The 24,187-nt window shown below is 38.4% G+C and overlaps 2 protein-coding genes across 2 annotated transcripts; both read left to right on the top strand.

Annotated features, from left to right (window-relative positions):
• Window positions 1–2,872: 2,872 nt before the first annotated feature.
• lcmt1 (leucine carboxyl methyltransferase 1) lies at window positions 2,873–15,237 on the top strand. Its single transcript, XM_008303156.1, has 11 exons — window positions 2,873–3,239; window positions 4,846–4,937; window positions 5,253–5,374; window positions 5,466–5,542; window positions 6,177–6,238; window positions 6,348–6,450; window positions 10,110–10,230; window positions 11,575–11,676; window positions 11,831–11,922; window positions 14,241–14,338; window positions 14,557–15,237. Exons 1-11 carry the CDS (start codon window positions 3,154–3,156, stop codon window positions 14,577–14,579), a joined length of 978 nt encoding a protein of 325 aa, XP_008301378.1. The 5' UTR covers window positions 2,873–3,153; the 3' UTR covers window positions 14,580–15,237.
• Window positions 15,238–16,540: 1,303 nt separating this feature from the next.
• Window positions 16,541–22,385, top strand: LOC103373306 (aquaporin-8-like). The gene is made up of 5 exons (XM_008303155.1): window positions 16,541–16,854; window positions 17,228–17,354; window positions 18,424–18,629; window positions 19,246–19,380; window positions 21,592–22,385. Exons 1-5 carry the CDS (start codon window positions 16,586–16,588, stop codon window positions 21,632–21,634), a joined length of 780 nt encoding a protein of 259 aa, XP_008301377.1. The 5' UTR covers window positions 16,541–16,585; the 3' UTR covers window positions 21,635–22,385.
• The last annotated feature ends 1,802 nt before the right edge of the window (window positions 22,386–24,187 follow it).

Below are 24,187 nucleotides of genomic sequence, written 5' to 3'. Positions count from 1 at the left end.
ATATGTTTTATTTTTGAAATTACAAGGGAATGATGCAAGTGAATGTGGGAATGTATTCGGTCTGTGGTTCACTTTTAGAGTTTTTGTATATTCGTTTTAGTACAGCTTTTACATAGTATGTATAAGCTCTATTAACTGCTCTTTTTCACATGTGAGGACCGCACTTTCTATTTTGTTGTGTGTATACAATGACAATTTTAAAAAAAGATATATTGATACTGATTTGGGCTGCAAGGTGGATCAGTGGTTAGCACCGTCGCCTCACAGCAAGAAGGTCGCCAGTTCGCGTCCCGGTGAGGACACCAGGGATCTTTCTGTGTGGAGTTTGCATGTTCTCCCTGTGCAGCGTGGGTTCTGTCCGAGTTCTCTGGCTTCCTCCCACAGTCAAAAAATATGTTGAGGTTGATTGACGATTCTAAATTGTCTGTAGGTGTGAATGTGAGTGCGCTTGGTTGTCTGTCTCTGAGTATGATAGACTGGTGACCTGTCCAGGGTGTCCCCTGACTTCGCCATAAGTCAGCTGGGATAGACTCCAGCCCCCCCGCGACCCTAGTGAGGATTAAGCGGCGTATAGATAATGGATGGATGGATGGATGATACTGATTTGTGCATGTTCCATTTTATAATGTTGAATTTCAGATCCAACCAGGGATGTTACAAGAATTGATACTTCAGTGCCAAGTCAATGCCAAAATTCTGAAAAAATGACATTATTTATTTTCTATAATACCAGACGTACCAAAAGCACAGTAGATAATGTGACTACTGGACAACAGCCATGTGTAACCAGTGACACCTGGTGGTTCTCTGCTGTCTGTGTCTGATCGGGAGACAAAGTGATAAAGTAAGTTAGGTGAGAGGCCTGGGAAGACATTAAGCCTGTGTCTGTATTAGGTGATTTGTGGTAAAACATTTGTTGGATATTTTAAGAGAAAACGATTCCACAAAATTTAATGCGGATGTACTTTTTTAACAGTCTCATGTATTTGGATGTAGCAGTTTGGCCACACAGCTTTATTAGGGGCAGGTTGGAGCAGGTATAGGACAGTGCAGTTCAGGTTCATTGTAGTTTAAATGATACTCTTAAAAAATGTATTCTACACTGGGAAAGTTTAATTTATTAATGTAGCTTCTTCCCCAAGCACAGGAGTTTAAGTATCTCGGGATCTTGTTCACAACTGATGGAAAAATGGAGCACGAGGTGGACAGGCGGCTTGGTACGGCGTCAGCAGTAATGCAGTTGCTGTCTCAGACCATCATGGTGAAGAGGGAGCTGTGCTGCAAGATGAAGCTCTCGATTTACCAGTCCATCTATGTCCCAACTCTCACCTATGGTCACGAGCTCTGGTGATTCTTATCTGCAATGTAGTTTTCTGTGTGTGATATGTGCTTAGAGGGGTGCAATTGTACCTCCACAGATGCCACAAAGACATTGATGACTATCTGAGTGATGTGAGGTGGAAGTTCTTGTGCCACATATTGCTCAGAGAAAAATAGAATATTGTGAGAATAAACCAAGAGTAGTAAATATAAAGTGTATCAGTGTTTTAGTGTAAAGGCAGTGCCTGGTAGAATAGCAATAAGTACAATACATTTAGTTAAGATTAGTAACATAAAGTAAAACTAGTAGTGACGCGAAAGCAATAAAGTAATATTTTACAGAATAATGAAACACACTGCACAAGATACTGGAACTGACACTGCACATAATGTGAAAAAATGAAACTGCAAAAGATGTTGGTATTGTTATTCGGTGCTCAGTTTCCAATGTTTGAGTTAAAATATGAGATCTGACGGTTGTTGCTGTAACCTGGATTGACTTTATAGTGGTGGGATTTCCTAAACAATTTGCATAGAAATGTGTCAGAGATGCTTTGAATTCTATATTTCACATGGGACTGGATAGATGTCCTGCCATTGTTCTGCACATTTAGTGTTTTCCGTTATTCTCTGGTACTGTCTTCGTCCTCCACAGTAATCAGATAAGAGTAGCTGACAGTTGGCTGATGGTTGTGGTTTCCCTTATTCATTCTTTTTACAAGTTTGACTGATTTCAAACAAAGCAGAAGAAGAATTTTACCTCCATTTTCCAAATTCTGAATTGGGTTTATATACTTTGAGGCTTCCAGAGGGAAGACAAATTTATATGTAAAATCCTTTCCGAAACAAAAATGCAGCGAAGCAAGTTTCTATGTAAAGGGTATTCCATAAACCTTCTGTCTGCAGTTTGGGTAGGCTGTTTTCATGACAACACTTCTGTTGTATGCCAGATAGCAGACATGTCCATTTCCAAAATGGAGACAGATTATGCTTAAAATTTAGTAAAGTTGAGTAAAATTGATTGAATTAAGTAAACACAAAATACAGTACAGACAAGATGAATAAAGTGCACACAAATTTAGTGGAAGATCTAAACCGATTGAATAAAACAGCAGAAAATGTCATAGAGAAGAAAAAAAAAATTAAAAGTGTACAATTAAATCTATATTTCAAAAACATGTTAAAACTGTAATGTTCAAAGACTTAAAAATTAACATAACTGCAAATATTTATGTTATATATTTTCTTAAATAAATACAGTGAAAATAGTGACATTTTACAGTCAAGTGTTGAAGAAAGAGAGAAAGAAAGACTTTTTTAACCCCTTTTTTCTCTGATGTTGTTAGTTATCATCGGTAATAATAGTAAAAAAAAAACACACACACAGGGAAAATATCACTAAATTGCTCAAGAAATTACACTTAAAAGCTGTTATAAAGGTTCATTTTTTACAGTTTTTACTTTTAAGATGTACGTTTATTTTATTAATACGCAAAATCGTCACACGTTTGAAACTTTTGTTGTGAAAATCAAAACGACCCGGAAGTGCTTCTGGTGTACTCCCGGTTTGAACTAGTCACTCTGGGGCAGGTTTGTTATGAGCTAGCAAATTATCATTCCCGCTATCTTCCTCCGTATTTCAACTAAACTAGCAGTTTCTACCGTTTTAATTTGGCCTCCAGCAGCTCGACTATGCTCACGGTTTCGTTTCTCCTCTACTGCGTTTTTCTTAAAACCGCCACCTGTCATAGCAGCTAGCTAGTTAGCCTGTAGCTGCTAACCGGAGTGAAGCAGGTGGAGCGCAGCTTTAATGTTTGCTGCTGACCGTCATTCATGGCAACTCGACAGCCCTTCACAGACACCGACACTGCTGATGAAGCGGTGAGGGCGACGTGTGACGACGCCACCACCTGCAAAAGGTAACAGCACGACATGAAGCCAAAGTTAATCATTTAATGTTGCAGTCATGTGGCTTTAATTGCACGCAGCAGCACCGTTTCTCCTGATGCTGCATTAAAACTACTACTTTACCATTGGAGCTAAAGGTCGCTGGCCAACACTGAAGACTAGATCATGGGGAAATTGGGTCATGGGTCATTAATTATGCCACCATGAAATACTCACATTTGCTTTTTGCTGATTGTTGTTTTGATACCTAGTTACATCCACTGAAACAACGTTACTTACATTTTGGGGGTTTGTATATAAAGTGCTATATAACCAGTCGGTGTACTGAGAGACTCAGAGCAACATCTCACCCCAGCAGCCTGTGGTTTATTATTAGGCTGTCCGTGAGACATGTATGGATCTGGCCATACAGTATCCACCAGCAAAACCAAAAATGGAGTTGGAGAGCTGCATGGATCTACAGCTTTGGAAATTAACATTAGACCCCCTGTTGTTTTCTTTACAAAACATACACAACAGGCCTTCAATGTGGACAGCTTTGCTAGTGTTTTATCAGAGTGGCTAAATATATACAGCATCTTCGAAAAGCAATAAAAATGCAGTACAATAATTGAATGCATGTGCTAAATTATGGTTAAAATTATGATATATTGAAACTGTAGCAATGTCAACAGTTATACGAGAGGGTTAAAAGCATTTTCTTGAGTTGACATTATCATGTGCATAAGATGTGTACGAAATGTCAGAAAAGATTTCAAATCCAAACTACAAACTACAAGTTTTCTCCTTCCAAGTAATCCCCCTGGAGTCTAACACACTTCCCCAGCCTTCTCTGCCTTCACGCCGCCATGCACTCCTGGAAGGATTCTTCCAGGATCCTCTGCAGCTCCGTCGTCACAGCCATCTTGATGTCCTCCACATCTTCTAATCGGGTCCCCTTGATGACCCCCTTGAGCTTGGGGAAGATGAAAAAAAATCCCACGGAGCCAGGGGGTGTGAGTAGGGAGGTTGCTCCAGCACGGTGATGTTCTTCTCAGCCAGGAACTGTGGGATGCTCAGGGCATTGTGAGCAGGCACGTTGTCATGGTGAAGCAGGTACAACTTGTCCTGCCACAACTCTCGCCTCTTCTTGTGCACCGAAGGAAGCAAATGCCGCAGGATCTCTTTGTAGACGTGCTGGTTGATCATCTGAAGGGGAAAACTTGTAGTTTGTAGTTTGGGTTTGAAATACATCTTTTGTGACACCAGTCCTGGAACCTTTCTGACACACCTAATCTAGAGTCAGCAGACAATCCAAACTAAATTGTCGTGCAACAACGCTTAAAGGATAAGAGCCATTTTTGGTGCTTAACAAAGAGGGATACAGAGTGAGAGCCTTTGTTAACCAGTTTGCAATCAGCAGAGCATCATCTAAGACAACCTTAAGACGAAAACATAGCACAGCTTCAAAACTGTGGTCTAATAACTATTTCCCAATGCTGTATATTGCAGATCTTATTTGTACCTACGATCAGGTACACCAGCAACAATTTCATGTTTCAAGAGTCAACATATTGATTAGTAGAAAATTATTAATGTGTAATGCTTCCACATCCAATTTCCAACCTGTTTTTTTAGATTTGCAACCAGTAAAGCCTACTGGAAGGACCCATATATCCAGTACTTTGCGAGGTCTGTCGGAGAGCGGAAGGCTCCTGAAATCAACAGAGGCAAGTAACGCAGTCGTCTTTTTAAAGCATTTTTCCATTTGTGCTTCATTCGACAATACCTGTTGAGTTCAGTGAGATGAACCATATATTGTATAGTTATAAGTCAGAGGATCACCAGTAAATAATGTGATCATAGTCTGCAGCAAGCGCTTCACGAGCAGACGTCATTGTGTAATTATGACTCACTAGGTTATACTATAACCAGCTAGTAACGCCACACTTTATGGTGTGATTGTCAACAGTAAAGTCTTTACTTTTTGCTCCCTAGATATGTTTTATTAGCTTGTTTAATTTTCCACTTGTCTGATTTTACAGGTTATTACGCCCGTGTTCAAGGTGTAAACCATCTCCTTGATGCGTTTATAAGGAAAGCAGAGTGCGACTGTCAAGTAATAAACCTGGGTGCCGGACTGGACACCACATTTTGGAGATTAAAGGTTTGCAGAGTTGCCTCATCAAAACTGTTTTAATCCATCCTCAGAAAACTTCACAAGGCACAGATCTTGAGAGTGTTTGTGTGCGTTACAGGATGAAAATCTCATGCCGCGGAAGTTCTTTGAAGTTGACTTTCCAACTGTCGTGGCCAGAAAAATACACAATATAAAGTAAGGCAACTGTCTTGTTTTTTTGTTAATTGCATTTCATTTTTAGTCCTGTTCCATGCAACACTGATGAACCTGAGGGAAATATCTGATAGATTTTGGTGTATCGACCTGCATTAATTTGCATCTTAACAAGGAAAATCTAATTTGTATGTTCAGATTACTAATTTTAGATCTTAATTTACAGTTGCTAAAATACAACTATAAGTACCTGCAAGAATACTGAGCAGCCAAAGTGTGTCATACTTCTGTTACCTTCTAACTTTGCTATTGTAATGTGGGACAGAGATCTGTAGGGGGAGCCAGAGCCTGTTTTATAAACATTGCAACATTTGAGCAGAAGAACTTAAACTTGTGTGGAAGCACGTGTGAGATATCATATATAAATGTCTATTACATGTAATTAATAACCAGTGTATAAATTAACCTCAAGTATCTGGAGAAGAATAATTCACTAAAAATGTCTTCCTGTCCTGCAGTAGGTGCAATATTATAACTGCTATTACCATTTAACTAAAGCTAATAGTAGAATAGAAATTAGGTGCACTAATGCTACAGTCATGTGAAAGACATGACTGTAGCATAGCTTTATATGTTGTTTTCATGTCTTTGTAATTGTGTTATTTTCTTTGTCAAGGACGAAGCCCCCACTGTCCAAACCCATCATCGAAACCCACTCAACAGACTCCTTACTGCTAGGTACACAACACAAGTTGTTATTCCTTGATATGTATAATATGTCAGTGGGCTTAAACACCACATGTTCTTAATTAAATGTCTGAAATTCTTTCTGTTTGTGTTTCTTTAGATGCCCACAGCCTTGACTCAGATCGTTACTGCATCATCGGAGCAGACCTCAGAGACGTCTCGAATTTGGATGAAAAGCTGAAGAAGTTCCAACTTAACCCAGAGTATGTCATCTAAATTGTTGACTTTCATCTCAGTAATTTATTCTATTAAGATCCATCCATGCAAAGCTATTGAGTTTGTAAAAGAAAGTGTAAGTTCACCTGAGGTCAATATAGTTTTTGTGAAGAAGGCCCTGTTTTCGTGGCCCATCTTTAGAAAATAGAGGAAGTGTAAGTTCACCTAAGGTCAATAATGTTTTTGTGAAGAAGCCCCCGTTTTCGTGGCCCATCTTTAGATAATGAAGGAAGTGTAAGTTCACCTGAGATCAATGTTGTTTTTATGAAATGAGTCCCCATGTTTTTCTGGCGTGTCCTTAGAAAACCAAGTATTAAAGCTTATCTCTGCGTTTTGTCACTGTGAGTAGCTCCAGATAACAGAGTCACTGTACAGACTGCCTGTAGGGCTGCAGTGCAGATGTAACGTCTCCCATCTGGAGGATTTGAAAGGATGTTGACTTTTGAAAGTCAAGCAGTCATAGTTTGCTAAAATATTGCTAAATATACTAATTCAAGGAAGATGATAGCATGGCATGTAGCAGTGTGTTTGACCAATTTCCTTTGGAAGTTTTGATAGTTTTATCGTGTCACTTTAGTTGAGTTTTATTGTAGATGTCATAAATGCAGTTCTTTGTGAAAGAGCAAAGTTTTTACAGCCATCATTTAATCTTTTAGGTGGTGAGTGTTTCATACGTAAAGTATTTTTTCTGGACCATGATGATCAGGACAGGTCAATATTTGCCGGACTTACAAAATCCCTCTCTGGTTGTAGGTTAAACCTGTAAAAGCTAATCTCTGTGCATTAAAATGACATATTTAACTTTTTTCTGCACAAAAATAATCTCTCCCTACCTTAAAAAGGCTTAAATGTAACTCTACGTCATTGCCTTCTTTAAAAACTCTATAGTCATGAACAAAAGTTTACATTCTCCTCTATACACCATGTGTGTCATCGCAGTCTTGCAGTGACTCCTACAACTCTTAGTTTTCTGTGATGGAATGATTGAAGCATGTGCATCTGTGTCACACCAAAAACAACATGCATTTTGGTTCTTTTATTGAATTATTATAGATTTTCTGGAAATATGACAAAATCTGCTGGGTCAAAAATGTACATACAGCAACTTGAATTACCCATGTTGGTGATGTAAAAAAATGTGTTACTCAAATTTTCTTAGTGACACGGCCTCCTAACTTCTTGTGTGTTATCACAATTGACTGCGGGTGCTGACTTCTCAATAGTTGTTATTGTTAATAATAATAATAATAATCAATTGAAATCGTGCCCGTTTGATACGCTCATTAGACTCAGCCACAAACACTACAGTGGGAAAGTCTAAGGAGCTGAGTACGGATCTGAAGAAGGAAATCACTGACTTGAACAAGTCAGGAAAGTCACTTAGAGTCCTGTCAAAGATATATAAAATCCTATTATGTTTGAAAGAGGGAAGGTAAGGCCTTTAACCCCAAGAACTCCAGACCTATTGTCAAGCATGGTGGTGGTAGTATTCTGCTCTTTGGCTGTTTTGGTGCGAGTGGAACTGGTGCTTTACACAAAGTAAATGGAACAGTGAAAAGGGAGGATTGCCTGCACAGTCTTTAGGAAAACCCAAAATCGGTTGGGTCTGGGATGTGTTTGGGTGTTCCAACAAGACAGTGACCCCAAACACACATCAAAACTGCTAAAGAAATGGTTAAATCAGGCTAGAATTAAGGTTTTAGACTGTTCTCCCCAAAGTCGTTATTGAAACCCCATCAAGAACCCAATCAAGAGGAGTGGTCAAAGATACAACGAGCAGCTTTTGGATGGCTACCAAAAGTGCCTAATTAAAGTGAAAGTGGCTGAAGGACCTTTAAACAGTTTATTAGAATTGCTGTATGTATATTATTGACACAGAAGATTTTTTTTCCCACAAGGCCTGTAATGAATCAATGAAAAAAAAAAAATCAAAATAGATGATTTGGTTTTGTGACATAGAAGCGTATGTTTCAATCATTCCATCATAGAAGAATAAGACTTGTAGGAATCACTGGAAGCTCAAGACTGCCGCGATGTATACGACTGTATGAAGTCTCTGCCTCTCTATTCACCCTTCCCCCTCGGTGCAGTTCGAGCACTCCAGCTCAGCTGTGACTCTGCTCAAACACTGTGAAACTACTCCATGCTACACAATGGCAAGTTGTAATATTGCAGCAATTCAGCAAAAAAAAAAAAAAATGTTTAAACCAGAAAGTAATTCTGAAAAATCACAATGACTAAGAAAACCCTGTCCCACAAGTTAATAGGACCGTTTCCTCAGGTTTGAAACCACAGAAGTCTGAATCCATGTTTTTGAGACTGTTGTCAGTACACTACAGTTTTAAGGTAGAAATGCTTCGCTATGACATATAAAAAAACACCATAAAGACATGTTAACATGGTAGAAAACAGACATGGTCCTTAAATCATTGTCATGTTAAGTCACTCTCATTTAAAACAGCTATTGAGCCACATGCTTTCCAGAAATGAAATTGCCGTTTCAGATACCTAACAATGTTAAATATTAAGGTTAAGCTCCTATTGCGCCTAGTGTTATTTGGAATGTAAATTTACCTGAGTGCATTACACATTATATAGTTTCAGCTCAGTAATGCGTTCAGTAACATCCATGCTAAGCTACTGAGTTTGTAAAGAAAGTGTAGGTTCATCTGAGGTCAGTCAGCTGTTATTTCTTTTTCTGTTGCATTTTTTTTTTTTTTAAACTAGAAATTGAGGCTTATCTGCGATTCCCACTGTGAGTAGCTCTAGATAACAGAGTCACTGCACAGGGCGTTTGTAGGGCTGCAATGCAGATGTAATGATCTGGAGCGTAATGTGAAAGAATGTTTGAGTATCAAACTGTCAGAGTTTTACTAGAATGTTGCTAAATATGCTAATTTAAGGAGGATGGTAACGTGACATGTAGCAGTATATCTGTCCAGTGTTGTTTGGGGGTTTTGATAGTTTCATTGTGTCACCATTGAGATTCAATATTAATGCTGTAATTACACTTTTTGTGAATGAGTTTTTATAATCATCATTTAATCTTTTTTTTAGGTGTAGAGTGTTTAAAATATTTAGTCTAGACTAAATATTAAACATTCTAGACTCTAGAGCGTCACTTCAACAGATTAAAACTGATTTTTGGATGGCACCGGCGTTCATTTTCAGTATTGTAGGATGTTTTCTATTCTCAGGCTGTCAGCATCAATCACCGCAGCTTGTAACTCACATTTTTTGACCTTAGTTTATCCTGGGGAAGTTGGACAAAGAATGAAACTCTTTTTCAGGAAGCTGCTGGGTGTGAATAAGTGATTTTTTTTTTCCAGCGCTGAAAGCTAAAGGGAGAAAATAAAATTCCACTGTTCCTTTTCCTAGATTTTGGTGGAAATAGTCAAAATTGTAGTTTTGACAAGGCTCCATAGTTGTCATTGTTAGTTTATATATCCACATTTCTTTTGACACTTGAATAATAATTGTCTTCCCCTTAACGGTAATACTTACCTAAACCTAATTCTGATAAAAAGAAGTTACAGCTGTATTTTTTGATTGAAGTAACACATTTAGAGCATTGTTTTGCCTGGTAGAGATACCACAAATTATTTGGTAGTTATGTTGTGGTTCTAAGTGCTGTTTTCACCCCCAGATTACCGACGTTGCTGCTGTCGGAGTGTGTGCTGGTCTACATGACGCCATCCCAGTCTTCCAATTTAGTTCACTGGGCAGCAGACACCTTCCACACCGCAATGTTCATCAACTATGAACAGGTAAACGGAACAAATGACTTTTGTTGTGTTTCATAGTCATCTTAAAATGGTTTTAATTCTTTTCTCTCTTTTTTTTTCTCATCAATCTAAACACAAAACTCCTCAGTCATAAAGCAAAAACTGGTCTTTGGAGTGTTTGTGAATTATTTAGAAATAAAAGACAATGTCCCATTTCCATAACGTATTTAGACACTTTGTTACAAGTGCTTGAAATTCTTCTATTATTTCATTGGAGTCCACTTGTGCCTGATTGAATTTATTGGGCATAATTAGAAAATCCACACTCCTCTGTATGTCAGATGTTACAGTTGTTACTGTATGACAGACTGAAAGCTACAAGGAGAGAACTGTTTGTAGCCCTGCGAGACGGGGTGGTGTCAAAAGACAGATCTGGGGAAGGATATGACAAATTTTTGCATCATTGAAAGTGCGCAAATGCATGTTGACCTCCATCCTTTTCTAATGGAGGAAGTGTTGAACCACCATCAGTCTTCCTAGATTGGGCTAGCCAGACAAACTGAGTGTCAGGGACAAAGGGGTTGGTCAAAGAGGTAGCCAAGAACCCAATGCCGCTGTGAATGGGAGTGTGTGTGGAGGAAACCAGGCACAATCACTATCTCTACCGCCAAACACGGTGGTGGCAGCATCATGCTGTTTTTCTGTAACAACGACTGGGACATTGAGTAGAGAAAGATGTAGGACAATCTTGAATGAAAACCTTTCCAGAGTGCTCAAGATCTCAGACTGGGGGTTATATTTACACACAGGAGTGACTTCAGGAAAACTGTAAAAGTCATGGAGTGGCCCAGCTAAAGTCCGGACCAGAACCCAATAGAGCATCTCTGGAGAGACCTAAAAATGGCACTAATGCTCCACATCCATCCACATGTCAATCCCAAGAGGGCTATCACAATCAAATATGCTGTCAAGGGAAGAATCTATTGCTTTTATTTGAAATCCTGATTTATTTTAAATTTAAAAAAAAAATTTAACAAAGCACTTCTGAAACCTGTTTTTGCTTTGTCGTTGTGGAACATTATTAGTAGATTGATGAGAAAAAAAATAACTGAATTCAAGAGTGTGAATACTCTCCAGATGCACTGTACACACCTGAGAACAGTCCAGATAGTAGATTTCCCATCTCTTCCATCTTAGTATTCACTGTTGTATGTGCAGTCAATGGATAAAAGTGGTTTTAAATCGTATGAAGTCAAACATTTGATGATTATCTGCACTTTGTACCATAAAGATGTTTGACAATACAGAAGTAGCACATGTCCATCTGAGCAGAGCAATAGTGTACAACATCAATCTTCATCCAATCAACACTGTGTGTGAATCCAGGTGAACATGAGCGATCGATTCGGCCAGGTGATGATCGAGAACCTGCAGCGTCGCCAGTGCACCCTGGCAGGAGTAGAGGCCTGCCAGTCTCTGGACTCTCAGGTAACCTCGTTCACCATTTCATAATGTACTATTTCATAAGGTGCTCAAGAGGTGCTTTGTATCTACGATGTAAAGCTATGCTGCTGGTTCTGCCTTTCAGTCTAATTTTGGAGAATGTCCAGACTTTATATTGTTTACTGCCTGGTGTTTGCAGAAGGAGCGGTTTCTGAAGGCTGGCTGGGAGAATGCCGATGCTCTGGATATGATGACGGTGTACAGTATGCTCCCTCAGGACGATGTAGCAAGGTAAAGTACCGTTGTTTAACATCACCCAGTATCTGCCAAGCATCATTAGTGCTACGATGAGCACAGTTGCATATCTAAGGGCTGCAATATTTGTTGCATAAACACTCGTTTTGCTACCATCTGTCATTTAAAGCAATTTGAGCATAAAGGGCACTCGACACCTGTTGTATACATGAGGATCAAATTTCTCATCATGAGGAGTACAGCTTGTCCTGTAAAAAAAGTGAATGTCCTCAGTAGCTCTGCAGAAGCCTCCTAATGTTTATGGAAATAACTAACATTGATGATGTCAGCACTGGATTGGAGATGAAGATTTAACAGAACGCCTGATTTATGAATGCTGTGGCGATTGAGAAGTGGGCATTCACGAGGCAGATGTCCCAATGAAAGATATTGTAATTGAGTTTCATTGTGGAAAATTGAGCGTCTAGGTTTGTGGAGCGTGAGACCAGAGAACGCTTAGCAACCAAAGTCAGGATATGATGCATCAGTTGGCCTCTACCTATACCGTAATGGACACATATACAATCACTGGAATATCCCTTTACTTTTAAGACTTTTATAATTAATATTATCCATGTTAGAATTAGAATGGCAATTTCAAAGATTTTAATTTAAATTAATATATGTTAAGTCGCTACCTATTGACAAATGAGGTAACACAATAGTGATTTAACCCCACTGAGGGTAATATTGCAGTATTTATGTATTTGAAGAATTATGAACTGGGTGTTTGTGGTGACGTTTCCCAAGAAAAAAAAAGTTGTCACAACATTTCCTACTGTTGTAACTTTACAGTTCAAATTGCTTATCTGACATAACATGAGTTGACCTCTATTGTTAAACAGCCACCATAATTCAGTGTCAGTGAGCTTAGCACTCACTGCTATCATTGGTAAAAATGCGTCTAGACAGGATTGGTTCCTTAGATTAGTTATGTATGAAGCTATGGAAGTCTAAATTTGTGTTTCTGAAACTGTCGTCGGTGTACTTCAAGTTTAAGGTAGAAATGCTTCAATACGGCACTTTCTGTTTTGCTCATGATGTACGTTGAAGGATAGAAAACACACCACATGGACACGTTAACATGGTAAAGAAATGAACGGGCTTATGTCAAGGCACCATTATTTATTTAGCAGATTAAAAACAACAGATTAAACCCAAATATTTTCCAGAAATAAGATTGGCATTACAATTTACCAAACAAGTTTACATATTAAGGCTGAGACTCTGCTGTGTGAATTTACCCAAGATTAAATACTATGGCTGAAACCTCACAAAGTTATGTTCATATTTACCTGACTAGATCAAATTGTAAGGCTAAGACCACCAGTATTGTTAATTATGGAGATTTACCTGACTAATTTAGAAATTAAACTCCCAACAGGTCCAAAGAATCCCTATGAGCAGCACATTTGCCACAGTAGAGAGGAAGAACTTCCTTTTAGCAGGAAGAGACCTCTGATCGTACCAGCCTCCGGGAGGGCGGCCATTTGCCTTGATTTGTGGGGTCGAAGGTAAAGGGGAGAGAGGAAAGGTTAGCAGAGACAAATAAACAAGGGAACATAAACACTGGACCAGCTGGCAGGACAAGCAGTCCTCACATCAGACCTGTGCAGTTCAAGAGCCGGACATACCTGCAGAGAGGGCAAAACACAAATTACGACGACAGGGAAATCACTGAGTTCGCAATAAATTCATGCTAGCTCGATTAAAAAAGAATGGACACTACAATGGCAAAAGACTTAATGAGAAAACCGTTCGATACAAAACAACAGGGCAATAAAAAGACACTTACCTTGGACACGATTCAAGCAGCTTCAGGAAGGACTGAAAAGCAAGAGAAAAATGTGAACCGTACACTCTGATTTAAAACAGCCAGTGGCAAGACAGGATTTAATATGGAATAGAACGATGCTACAAAGCCTTTGAAACAACTGTAGTCTGTTTTTCTGTCCCCTGAATCCAGTGAGCTGTAGTATTAAACCATATCGTGTTGTTGCTGCCACAAATTATGCCAAATCAACAAGAGTAACATTTTGAAAGTGTGGCTTTAAGTTAATGTTGTTTACTGAAGACTGCCGTTGAATTTACAACCAGTGACATAAATGAAGCTAGAAGTTTGTGAAATTATTTCTTTGTATGCCAAACCCTGGAAACAGGCTTTAGCAAAGGGGAGCAAATACTAAACAGTAGAACATTTCTTCACGTGTTCCACGCCTGATGCTTTGTAAACTGATTCCTGCTCATTTAGCCTCCCTCTGATGTGAAACGTCACGTTTTAAGATGAAACGCTGAATTTAATTGATTTCTCGCAGAATCGAGCGTCTGGAGTTCCTGGATGAGAAGGAGCTGCTGCAGCAGCTGCTTCAACACTACAGCATCTGCTGGGCAACCAAGGACAAACTCAACCTGGGTAAATCACGCTTATGTAACCTTTAAATGAATGAACATGTAACATGTGGTAAGAAAATCATTCGCGGTTCCAGGATCCTGTTTGGCTACGATGGCGTCACGCTGCCCATCAGTTTATTTACTTTGTGTGTCAAAATTTTTCAGATTTCCACCCATCCGCCCAGTTTTTAATGTCTGCTGCAATCATTTACAAGAACAGGTCATGTTCTGCTTCCTCAGGTCTGTCACAGTTGGCGTTTTGAGTGCGAAACTGCTCCACTGTTGGACATGCTTTACATGCGAGTTCGCCAAAGTCAACAACAGGAGAAGATTTGTGAAAGGAGCTGTTGGGAAAGAGGAAGCCCTTATTCTCCACCAAGCCCTCATCTGGGAGCTGTTCCGGTGAGGAAAAAATCCCCGCATCAGCAGAACGTGATTTCATGAGCGTCCTTTGTAACCCATACACGCTGAAGATAAGACGCAATTAGACTGAAAGCTGCGAAGAGGTTTGTCACAACGCTGGCGACGGACTGTATAACGGATCGAGTTTGTCAGTTTGCTCCCGGCCGCTGTTGGTCTGTGACTAAACAACCACAAACACCCGCTCACCTGTGTTGGAAAGTAAAAGAATGTGTGAAGAATTTTAGATGTCGTATAGTCTATCCTCGTCTGGTTTTTATGTGCCATTTTCCTTTTTATTTATTGATCCGACACATTTTCTTACAGAACAAACTCGCATGCTAGCGTCAAATTCCAACAAATGCGTTACCTGCAATAAACCGGTTCATTTTCATTTGCCTGTGAAATCTTTTCTATTTTTGAGCCTAGCAAAAAGAACATGACAGATTAGTTTTTAACAGATTGTATCTGATGAATGCTCATCAAGTGCAATTAAATAAAAACATGTTCTTTTATCTAAAATGTTGTTGCCCTGTTCTTTTATGCACTTTATTATGGAGTTCATATCAGCATATCAGTGGGGTTATCTGCAGTGGGAGTGACGAGCCGAGGAGGGATTATCACAGTACATTGGGTGAACTATCGGGTGCCCTGAGATGCACTATGAGACTAAATCATTATTAAGTTTATTGAACTTCGAAATGTAAGTTTGCTTTCTGCCTTAAAAATGCCATTCAGATAAACAACAGCTGATTAATTAATTTAAAGTCAGCTTGTCAAAGTTCAAAACAAAAGAAAACATGGCCAATAAATTTAAGGTATTAAGTTGAATCAACGAGCCACATACCAACGGTGACAGAGATGCTTTTTCTTTCATATTTTCATATAGTTTCTGCTTCATCTAACACTGAAAATTTATCATAATTTATCTAATAATTTATCTAATATCTTAATTTATCTATCTGTACAGAACAAACAGTCAGTGAAGCTGTTCCCGGTTACAGTCAGATAAATTATGTCTCCGGGTGTAGAGACTGAATTCGGTACCAATCTTTGTTGTTAACAGAGTTGTTTTTAGTCTTATGAAAAGAAATAACCATAGCTTGTGGTTTATTACTATTCTATTTTACCCCAAACTACAACAAAAAGGAATCTCTGCAGAGGTTTTCCTATCTAACAACGCGTCTCAGTAATTCTGCTTATGTGCCTTTTTTTTTCTTCATTAAACTGATTTTAATGAGTTGAGTGAACTCGCAAATTTTCATTCACTCAACTCATTATTTTCAAACTGCTTCAAGTTATAGGAGCTTAGATTATGAAGTTGTAAAGTGGTCAAACGGTGAGACATTTTAAGTTCAAAATAACTAGAAATGAAAAAAAACTCACATTTTACATTAAAAAAACTAAAAAAGATGAGTTGATTTGACTAAATTTCTGATCTTTTGTGTGCTCGTATCTATTTTTGATATGATTTTTGCACTTTATACGAGCACCTGCAGGCTTCATGGTGATCCAATATTCAGCTGCTATAAATTAAAGACACAAAAGATGCAACTAATCAAAACAAGTGTTGCTGTTGTGTAAGAATGCATCCCTTATCTGTGTGTGTATGTGTGTGTTCGCTGACAAGAACACAACTCTAATCATTTTATGAGCTTCTCCTGTTCGTTAACAGTCTTGGGAGTATAAACAATTGCAGGAAGGAGGGGCACCAGGGAGAAGAAAAAAAAATGTGGATGTGCGTATGTCCTTTGTGCATCATCCTAAGCGTGCCTTATATATAATAACTGTCCGTCCATCAGACCTGTTAGTGTTGGCTGTGCTCCACTAGTGCGACAAGTGTTTCCACTACAAGACTTCCAGAGCCACGATGTCGGGGGAGGAAACCAAGAACGAGGTTTTCACAGTGACTGAAATGGGAGATGTGGCAGCGGAGAAAGCTGCAATCTCCGCAGACAAGAAGGAATGCAGGTATGAGCTGTATGTGCAGCCCTGCCTGGCTGAGCTGTTTGGGACGAGCCTGTTTGTGTTCGTGGGCTGTGCGTCTGTCGTCGGGAACGTGGGCATCGGTGCCATCCAGCCGGCCGTGGCACATGGGCTGGCGCTGGGAGTGCTGATCATGGTGTTGGGGCAAATCAGGTAAAGACTGGTGACCTTCACTTTTGTTGTTTGTTTTTAATGTTTGCTTCTTATTTTTCTCAAATGTTAGATGTTTTGGTTGACTTGTCTCCTGCTGTAATGTGTGGGGCTGAAATGCTTTAAGATCTTGCTTAAAGAACAACACTGATTTACAGTCATTTTGCCTCAACATGTGAACCTTCACTGCAATTTAAAAAGCCTCATTTGGAAACCACGTTTGTCTTGTTTTCATTGACTTATTCAATCTGATTGCACAAAAAGTACATCAAGTTCCATTTGCAGATTCTGTTTGTTCTGATGGACAGTTGCTACTATCTCCACTTTATAACGCTGTTGGAGAGACACAGAGTAAAGTTCATTGTCTTTATTGCAGTGGGGGACACTTTAACCCCGCAGTGTCTCTGAGCGTCTACCTGTGTGGAGGGATGAAGCTGGTTCTGCTGCTGCCTTACATCCTGGCTCAGTTGGCTGGAGGGATGATTGGTGCTGGTTTGACCAAGGTACCAAACATGTATGGAAGCCCAAATGTGCCCAAACAAAAGATGAAAACCTAGTTCAACGAACACTAAAATATCATCCTTAGTCTTAATTTTAACTTACTGAGTTAAGTTTTGAATTATTAAGTGTTAAAAATTTAAATATTGATTATAAATCATCATAATTTTGATTTATTTTGAGCCTATTATTTGGTCTGCCATCTCTTAACATTGATTTCGCAAGTCAAGGTTTTAATTTATCTCCTACTTGTGACCGATTCAGTCAAAATGTTGACCGAGTCTCTTTTTTCTCATGAAACAAAAATTTAGATTTATTTACATCTAATCTTGATTTAGTTATCTTGATGTAGTAATTCCAGATGTATGTTTTGTGACTAAATTGTAAAATGTAAAGTATTTTCTCACAATTTTCTTGTATTCATTTTTTCACCTATTATCAGTAAATTTTGACTTATAAGTAAACATTTTAATTGATTATCTCATCGCACATCTATATTCTTATCTTTAAAAAAACCTAATATTGTCTTACAGTTGTGCCATAGCAACATTAAGATTAAACAACTTCTAATCATGATTTAGTTATCTTGATATATTAATTCCAGATGTATGTTTTGTGACTAAACTATGATGTATTTTCTCACAACTTTTATTTATCATATTTTTCATCTATTATCTGTAAACTTTGACTTAGAAGTAAACATTTTTATTAATTATCTCATGACACATCACTTAAAATACTGCCTTACTGTCTTAATATGTCTATATTTTAAAAAATCAAAAGCCATTGTAAACCTAAGACTGAATAACTTCTAATCTTGATTTAGTTATCTTGATATATTAATTCCAGATTAATGTTTTGTGACTAAACTATGATATATTTTCTCACAATTTTCATTCATCATTTTTTTTAACCTATTATCTCTAAATTGTTGCCTATAAGTAAACATCGATATTTTTTTTTACAATCTGTGTCTTTAGTAACTTTTAATCAAGACAATGTGTTAAAGGCTTGATTTCCTTCCAGTCAAGTTTACCATATAAGTTATATATTGTATTTTTGTTCTACTTTCAGGCCATGTACACGTCTAGTATATATGACGCTTCCCTTGGAGGAGCATTTAACGTAGCCGGTGATCTCGGTAGAACCACGCTGGCAGAAGCAGTGATGACCCTGATCCTTACCATGGTGGTCTGCATGGCGGCCGTCAACAGCCGAACCCGAACACCGGTGGCCCCTTTCTGCATCGGCCTCACTGTGACGGCCAACATACTTGCTGGGTAAGAAAATACAATGAGTCCTGAGTCTCGCCTAAACATTGTCTGATATTCCATTTCTGCCCGTTTGCCCTTTCAGTCATGGTTGTGATCTGACACGCTGAGGATCTGATAGCAAAGAAAGCTTTTTTTTTCATGTTTGATGCATTTAACTGTTTAATCATCCCTTCCAAATGTTGATTAATAAAACATTCCATTATTAGAGTAGAATTATATATAATCAAGTAAAACAGACATAAATTATGTGTATAATTAAAAATGTATTGAAATGACATTTAAAAGCCACTGATTTTGTGTTGCACTTGGGGGGCTTTTGAAAACAACAGAGATGGTAAAAATGGAAGCTGCAGGGGCTCAGAAATACTAACTTTTAGTCCTTAGTTTGGGTTAATACTGTTGGAACTAATGCAAGCAAGTAGGTACAATAGATATTATATAACAGATTACAATAGATCCTAATTTTCCCATAATGCAGTATACTTCCACGTGAGTTCAGTTTCCCTTGAAATCCTCACACACGGGCTTTATTTCATTTACAAGTTGCTCACTTGTGGGACAAAAGCTGTTCTGTTGCTCTGACCAGCACCTGTGTTAAACTGTTGCTGCTTGTTTATTTCAGAGGAACACTGTCCGGAGCCTGTATGAACCCTGCCAGAGCCTTCGGTCCTGCAGTCGCTGCCAACCACTGGGAACATCACTGGGTCTACTGGGTCGGACCCACGTGTGGCGCGCTGCTCACTTCCAGCTTCATCAGGTACGTTAAGTTCAGAGTAGTGCAACACTTTCAGGATTCAGGAAAGAAAATACAAACTCTTTGCTTTTCAAACTTTTTTTGTTGTTTTTGTCCACAGTCACTCTTTAAAAAAAGTTACATGTAGAAGATAGTTTTGAAATGTTAAAACTTAAAGGACCCCTATGTTTACTTAAAGGACCCCATGTTTTTTTTTGTTGTTGTTACTTTAACAGTTCTTTGGTGCAGTATTTCTATAATTATGACCCCAATTTGTTGTTACATTTCATATACAAGCTTGATGCACATCCTGTTATTGGTTTCAAATCAGTCAGTGTTGGTAATTCATCAAGGAGAATAGTTACGCGGCAATGAATGCAGTAATGAAGTAGATGGCTTCCAAAGCAAGATAGATGTAAACAACGCAAAATTTAAAATATACTTGAGTGGCCAATGTGTTTATTAGACCTCAATGATACTCACAATGCATATAGATGAGAATTATGTATGTTAACTATAAGAAAACTCAACTATGTACTTTAAAGACCCCTTTCTGATCATTTTTATTATTATATTTTTTCACCTCAATAATCCGTCCATATATTTTTCGTATGCTAGAACACATCATAAGCAGTAGTCTAAGCAGTCAACACTATGTCTGAGCATTTCTTCCTTAAAAATGTAGTGTACTGATGACAAAACACATACAGAATCAGACATGTGAGGTTTCATGCGTAACAAAAATAAGACACCAATCCTGTCAGCTTGCAGTGTGGAACCTTTTGTATCGTTATTCTTCTTCTTCTGTAGTTATACAGTGTTTGAGCAGTGTCATGGGTGAGCTGGTGTGCTTGAACTGCAGTGAGAATGGAGGGTTGAGTGGAGAGGAAGGCGAGGAATTCATAGATCAGTACATTGTAGAGGAAACAATAGTATTTTAAGATGGGAAGGGACTATTTTTATGGAAAGAATAATAAATCTATATCCAATTCTGACACACAGAAATGAGTTTTTAGGGGTTTAGCCAATGCCTGGAGTGGGTTAATAATGGTGGATAAAATTTTACAGCGTTTCCATTGTGTACTTTACCTCCCATGTGTGGGTTCAGATCGTTATTCAAGCTGATAACATAACCCTCAGTTAAATGCACGGGAGATTAATGTAATTGGACAGAGTCGAAGAAGCGAATGTGACCAAAACGTAAACAAAGGACACAAAGATCGCTTCTTTCCAACTCTGGCGCCTCGCATAATGCTGGAACGTCACGAGTGTACCTTATGTAAATAGACACGTGAACAGATAAGCTGCTGATTGTAATCTGCTCAATTTAAAAGGTCAGTTGTTGATATCCTTTTTAGCTGGACTTCAGTCTAACTTGAGAGGAACATGAGCTCCACCCAGTGAGCTTTAGCTTCGTTACAGTCTGACCTCTTACCTACAGTCGTCCTCTAATGTATTCCATTAAAGAAAAGGCAAAATTCACAATAGTCACTCAAATAACTAGAAACTGATAAAAGTGATAATAAATAAAAATTTGCTAAATTATAATGTAGTGAAATAACACATTGCTTTTGAATTGTGGTTGAAAAGAATTTTTTTTTTTTTTTAAATCAGTTTTGGACAAACTGGAGCACTTTGCTGATGAGCAGTGGGCCAAAATCATTTGCCAGTTTTTTTTGTTTTGTTTTGTTTTTTTAATATTTCTGTTGAACCACAATTCAAAAGCAATGTCATGATTTTCATTGTATTTTTATTTATTATTACTTTTGTCAATTTCAATGTATTTCAGTGACATCTGTTTTTTGTCTCCTTCTTTAATGGGAGGGTATGAATACATTTGAGGACGACTGTACCTGCTCGCATTAGTTCCAACAGGTTATTACTAACTAATGACTCATTGTTCTTAAGGAAGAAAGGCCCCTAAACTTTATAAACAGGAGCAAGACCCAGAGACCAAAGACTGAGTGGTTCTTTAGAGTCTGTTTGTTGCTGTTTGGATTCACATTGTGTCTCTTTGTGTCATTTCACATCTTTTTGTAGATATTTTAGGCCTTCTTGTGGACATTTTAAATCTGTGCTATTTGGTGGCCGTTTTGCATCTCACTTAAGTTGTTAAGAGTCTGTTTTCAGTGTGATCCTTTAGGGCTGTTGGGCCTCAGTGATCCATCCATGTTCCTAAACAACACTAACCCACCCAGAGTGCTGTTCACTCACAGAAGTGTCACTCTTTTTCAGGTTGATGCTCGGCGATCACAAAACCCGAGTTGTGCTAAAATGAGAGCGATCGAACGCGCCGACCGACCTGACGACAGCTCTTCCGTCTGAATGTTCGCGCATGACTCAGCAACGAGGCTGCGACGTGCAAACTTGCAAGAAAAACACACTTCTCTTTGGACGTCTCTTTGGATCAGCTATAATTGTTACAGTCTTTTGTATTCATTGTTTGGGTCAAAGTCCTGAACGGACAATCACACCTAAAATATCTTTATTACTTAATATATGGTACAAGGACAGGGTGCTGTGCTACACAATAAAGCCAGATTAGAATCGTAAAGCGGTGCCCTTCGATCAAATGAAACGCAGCCGCTACTTCTGTTAAAGTCAAAGTCTTCTGAAACACAGCCAAAATGTACAACAAAAATGGATGGAAGATGGATCCTTCAGCCCTGTGAAACCATGAGACCCAGAACTGTTTTCGTCCAACACTTTCTATAGTATAGATGTATTATAACATGTACACAGGCCTGAATCAGATTCTACAGCAACAGGAACAACATACGCAAATACTGCATCATTTTTACAAAGGATTTTTTCTTATTTAATGTCACTGCCAGAAGAAGTATTTAGATCCAGTCGTCATGTAAAAGTAGGAACACCCCAATCCAAGATCTGTGTATGCAGAAAAATGTCTCTTTTGATATTGTATATACTATCAGTCAATTATTACTGATAATTAATCAAACCTAGAGCCATTGTATCATAAAAACATGTAATTTCATTTAAAGAATAAAACTCACTGTACAATAAGAGTACAACTTTTGTTTTTTAAAGTGCTTCTAATTGAGACATCAATGCAAATCACAAGCAAACGATGATTAACTTTCACATCAAAATGAAAAAATACACAACACACGTATTCCTCTCCTACACCTAAAACACAGAAGACACTTCCATCCATCCATCCATCCATTCATCCATTATCTATACACCGCTTAGGGTCATGGGGGGCTGGAGTCTATCCCAGCTGACTCATGGTGAAAGCAGGAGACACCCTGGACAGGTCACCAGTCTATCACAGGGCTACACTTAGAGACAGACAACCAAGCACACTCACATTCACACCTATGGGCAATTTAGAATCATCAATTAACCTCAACATGTTTTTGGACCTTGTGGGAGGAAGCCGGAGAACCCGGAGAGAACCCACACTGCACGGGGAGAACATGCAAATTCCACGCAGAAAGATCCCGGGTGTCCTCACCGAACCGGCGACCTTCTAGCTGCGAGGCAACGATGCTAACCACCGCGCCACCTTGCAGCCCCAGAAGACACTTATACACGATAAAACAAAATATGAAAAAAAAAGATTTCCAAGTCCCACTACATCAAACATACTAAATCACTATTTAATGCGAAGGAGAAAAGAAAGAAAGATTTTTAAAAAAATGTTTTTAAAACGGTGCTACCATTATATCAATTTAAACTGTTTATAACTATTGACTTTTATTGCAGTTACAGATTTTTTTTTTTTTTTTTTTTGCACTTTTTGAAGAAAACAAGATTCGGAGAACTCAGTTACAGACAGAAATTCCTCGATAAGATAAGATGACATCAGATAAGACGAGTTAAGATAAACTTTAATGATCCTCACTGGAAAAACATGCCACACCTGTGGCTTTAAAAAGGCAAAACTAGAAATACAAAAGTACAGCAAGGCTAAAAATGAAGACATAATAAACACTATGTACATCTTGAACACCAAGATGAGTTTACATATGGACCCAGTTGAAGGACACATTAAAAAAAAACTCTCCCCAGCTGCTGAAACCTCTGGATAAGAGGAAAAAAAGAAGCAACATGAAGTAGAGACATACCCTAAAAGAGCCTAAAAAAGTGGTTTCATCCCAATGAAACCAATATCTGGTGAATGCCAAAGTATCAAACACATCAACATGTTTAGAGATCTGCTGTGCTCTGATTCCATGTATCTGTATTCTGTGTTTATATCCATCTAGATTTTCCAAGCTCTGTAAGTAACCTAATGTATGTGAACGCTTTGAAGAATAACATATTGAAAGTTCAGCTCATATTTTTCACATTTTCAAAGTCACACGGTATCCGACTTTTGTCATTCTGATACTTCCAGATTCTCTCCTGCCAGCATTTATGGTGAAATACATGTAAAAAAAAAAAACAGATATAGAAGCTAATAGGATCTAGATATCCTTCTGGGGAAAAAAAGGAGATACAGCATGCACAGCGAGTCCTCTTAATGACAAAGATAAGAGCTTAAACGTGAAGGTAGGGGGCTCAAAGGGTAAAAGGAAAGACAACGGCGGTGGAAAAACACTGCAGCACAAATAAAGGTTGCATCCAAAACATCACCAAAGTTAAATTTCTACTAAGTATTATGTCACCTAAAAACAATACTGCAGAAAATTTATTGTTATATGGCATTACTAGACTGTTCCAGTGACGCAGCATAGCTGGAGCAGAGCTGAAGTGTGGGAGCTCACCAAACTGAACTGTTTTGTTTAAGGCGGTTTAATGCTTGGATTTGAAATAAGCGAAGTTTAGATGCACAAATCTTGGATTTCTGTGGTTTTTCTTT

Source organism: Stegastes partitus, unplaced genomic scaffold (assembly GCF_000690725.1).
Source record: "Stegastes partitus isolate 25-593 unplaced genomic scaffold, Stegastes_partitus-1.0.2 Scaffold1947, whole genome shotgun sequence".
Classification (NCBI taxonomy): domain Eukaryota; kingdom Metazoa; phylum Chordata; class Actinopteri; family Pomacentridae; genus Stegastes; species Stegastes partitus.
The sequence above is the reverse complement of the archived record's forward strand: the minus strand, read 5'-3'. Positions and strand labels throughout refer to the sequence as shown.

Bases quoted from the DNA above. Each gene is read 5' to 3' on its own strand.
- lcmt1 (XM_008303156.1), top strand. From the start codon at position 3,154: ATGGCAACTCGACAGCCCTTCACAGACACCGACACTGCTGATGAAGCG. The intron at 3,240-4,845 runs GTAACAGCACGA...CTGTTTTTTTAG, and splicing joins GACGCCACCACCTGCAAAAG to ATTTGCAACCAGTAAAGCCT. The intron at 5,543-6,176 runs GTAAGGCAACTG...TTCTTTGTCAAG, and splicing joins AGAAAAATACACAATATAAA to GACGAAGCCCCCACTGTCCA.
- LOC103373306 (XM_008303155.1), top strand. From the start codon at position 16,586: ATGTCGGGGGAGGAAACCAAGAACGAGGTTTTCACAGTGACTGAAATG. The intron at 18,630-19,245 runs GTAAGAAAATAC...TGTTTATTTCAG, and splicing joins ACGGCCAACATACTTGCTGG to AGGAACACTGTCCGGAGCCT. The intron at 19,381-21,591 runs GTACGTTAAGTT...ACTCTTTTTCAG, and splicing joins CTCACTTCCAGCTTCATCAG to GTTGATGCTCGGCGATCACA.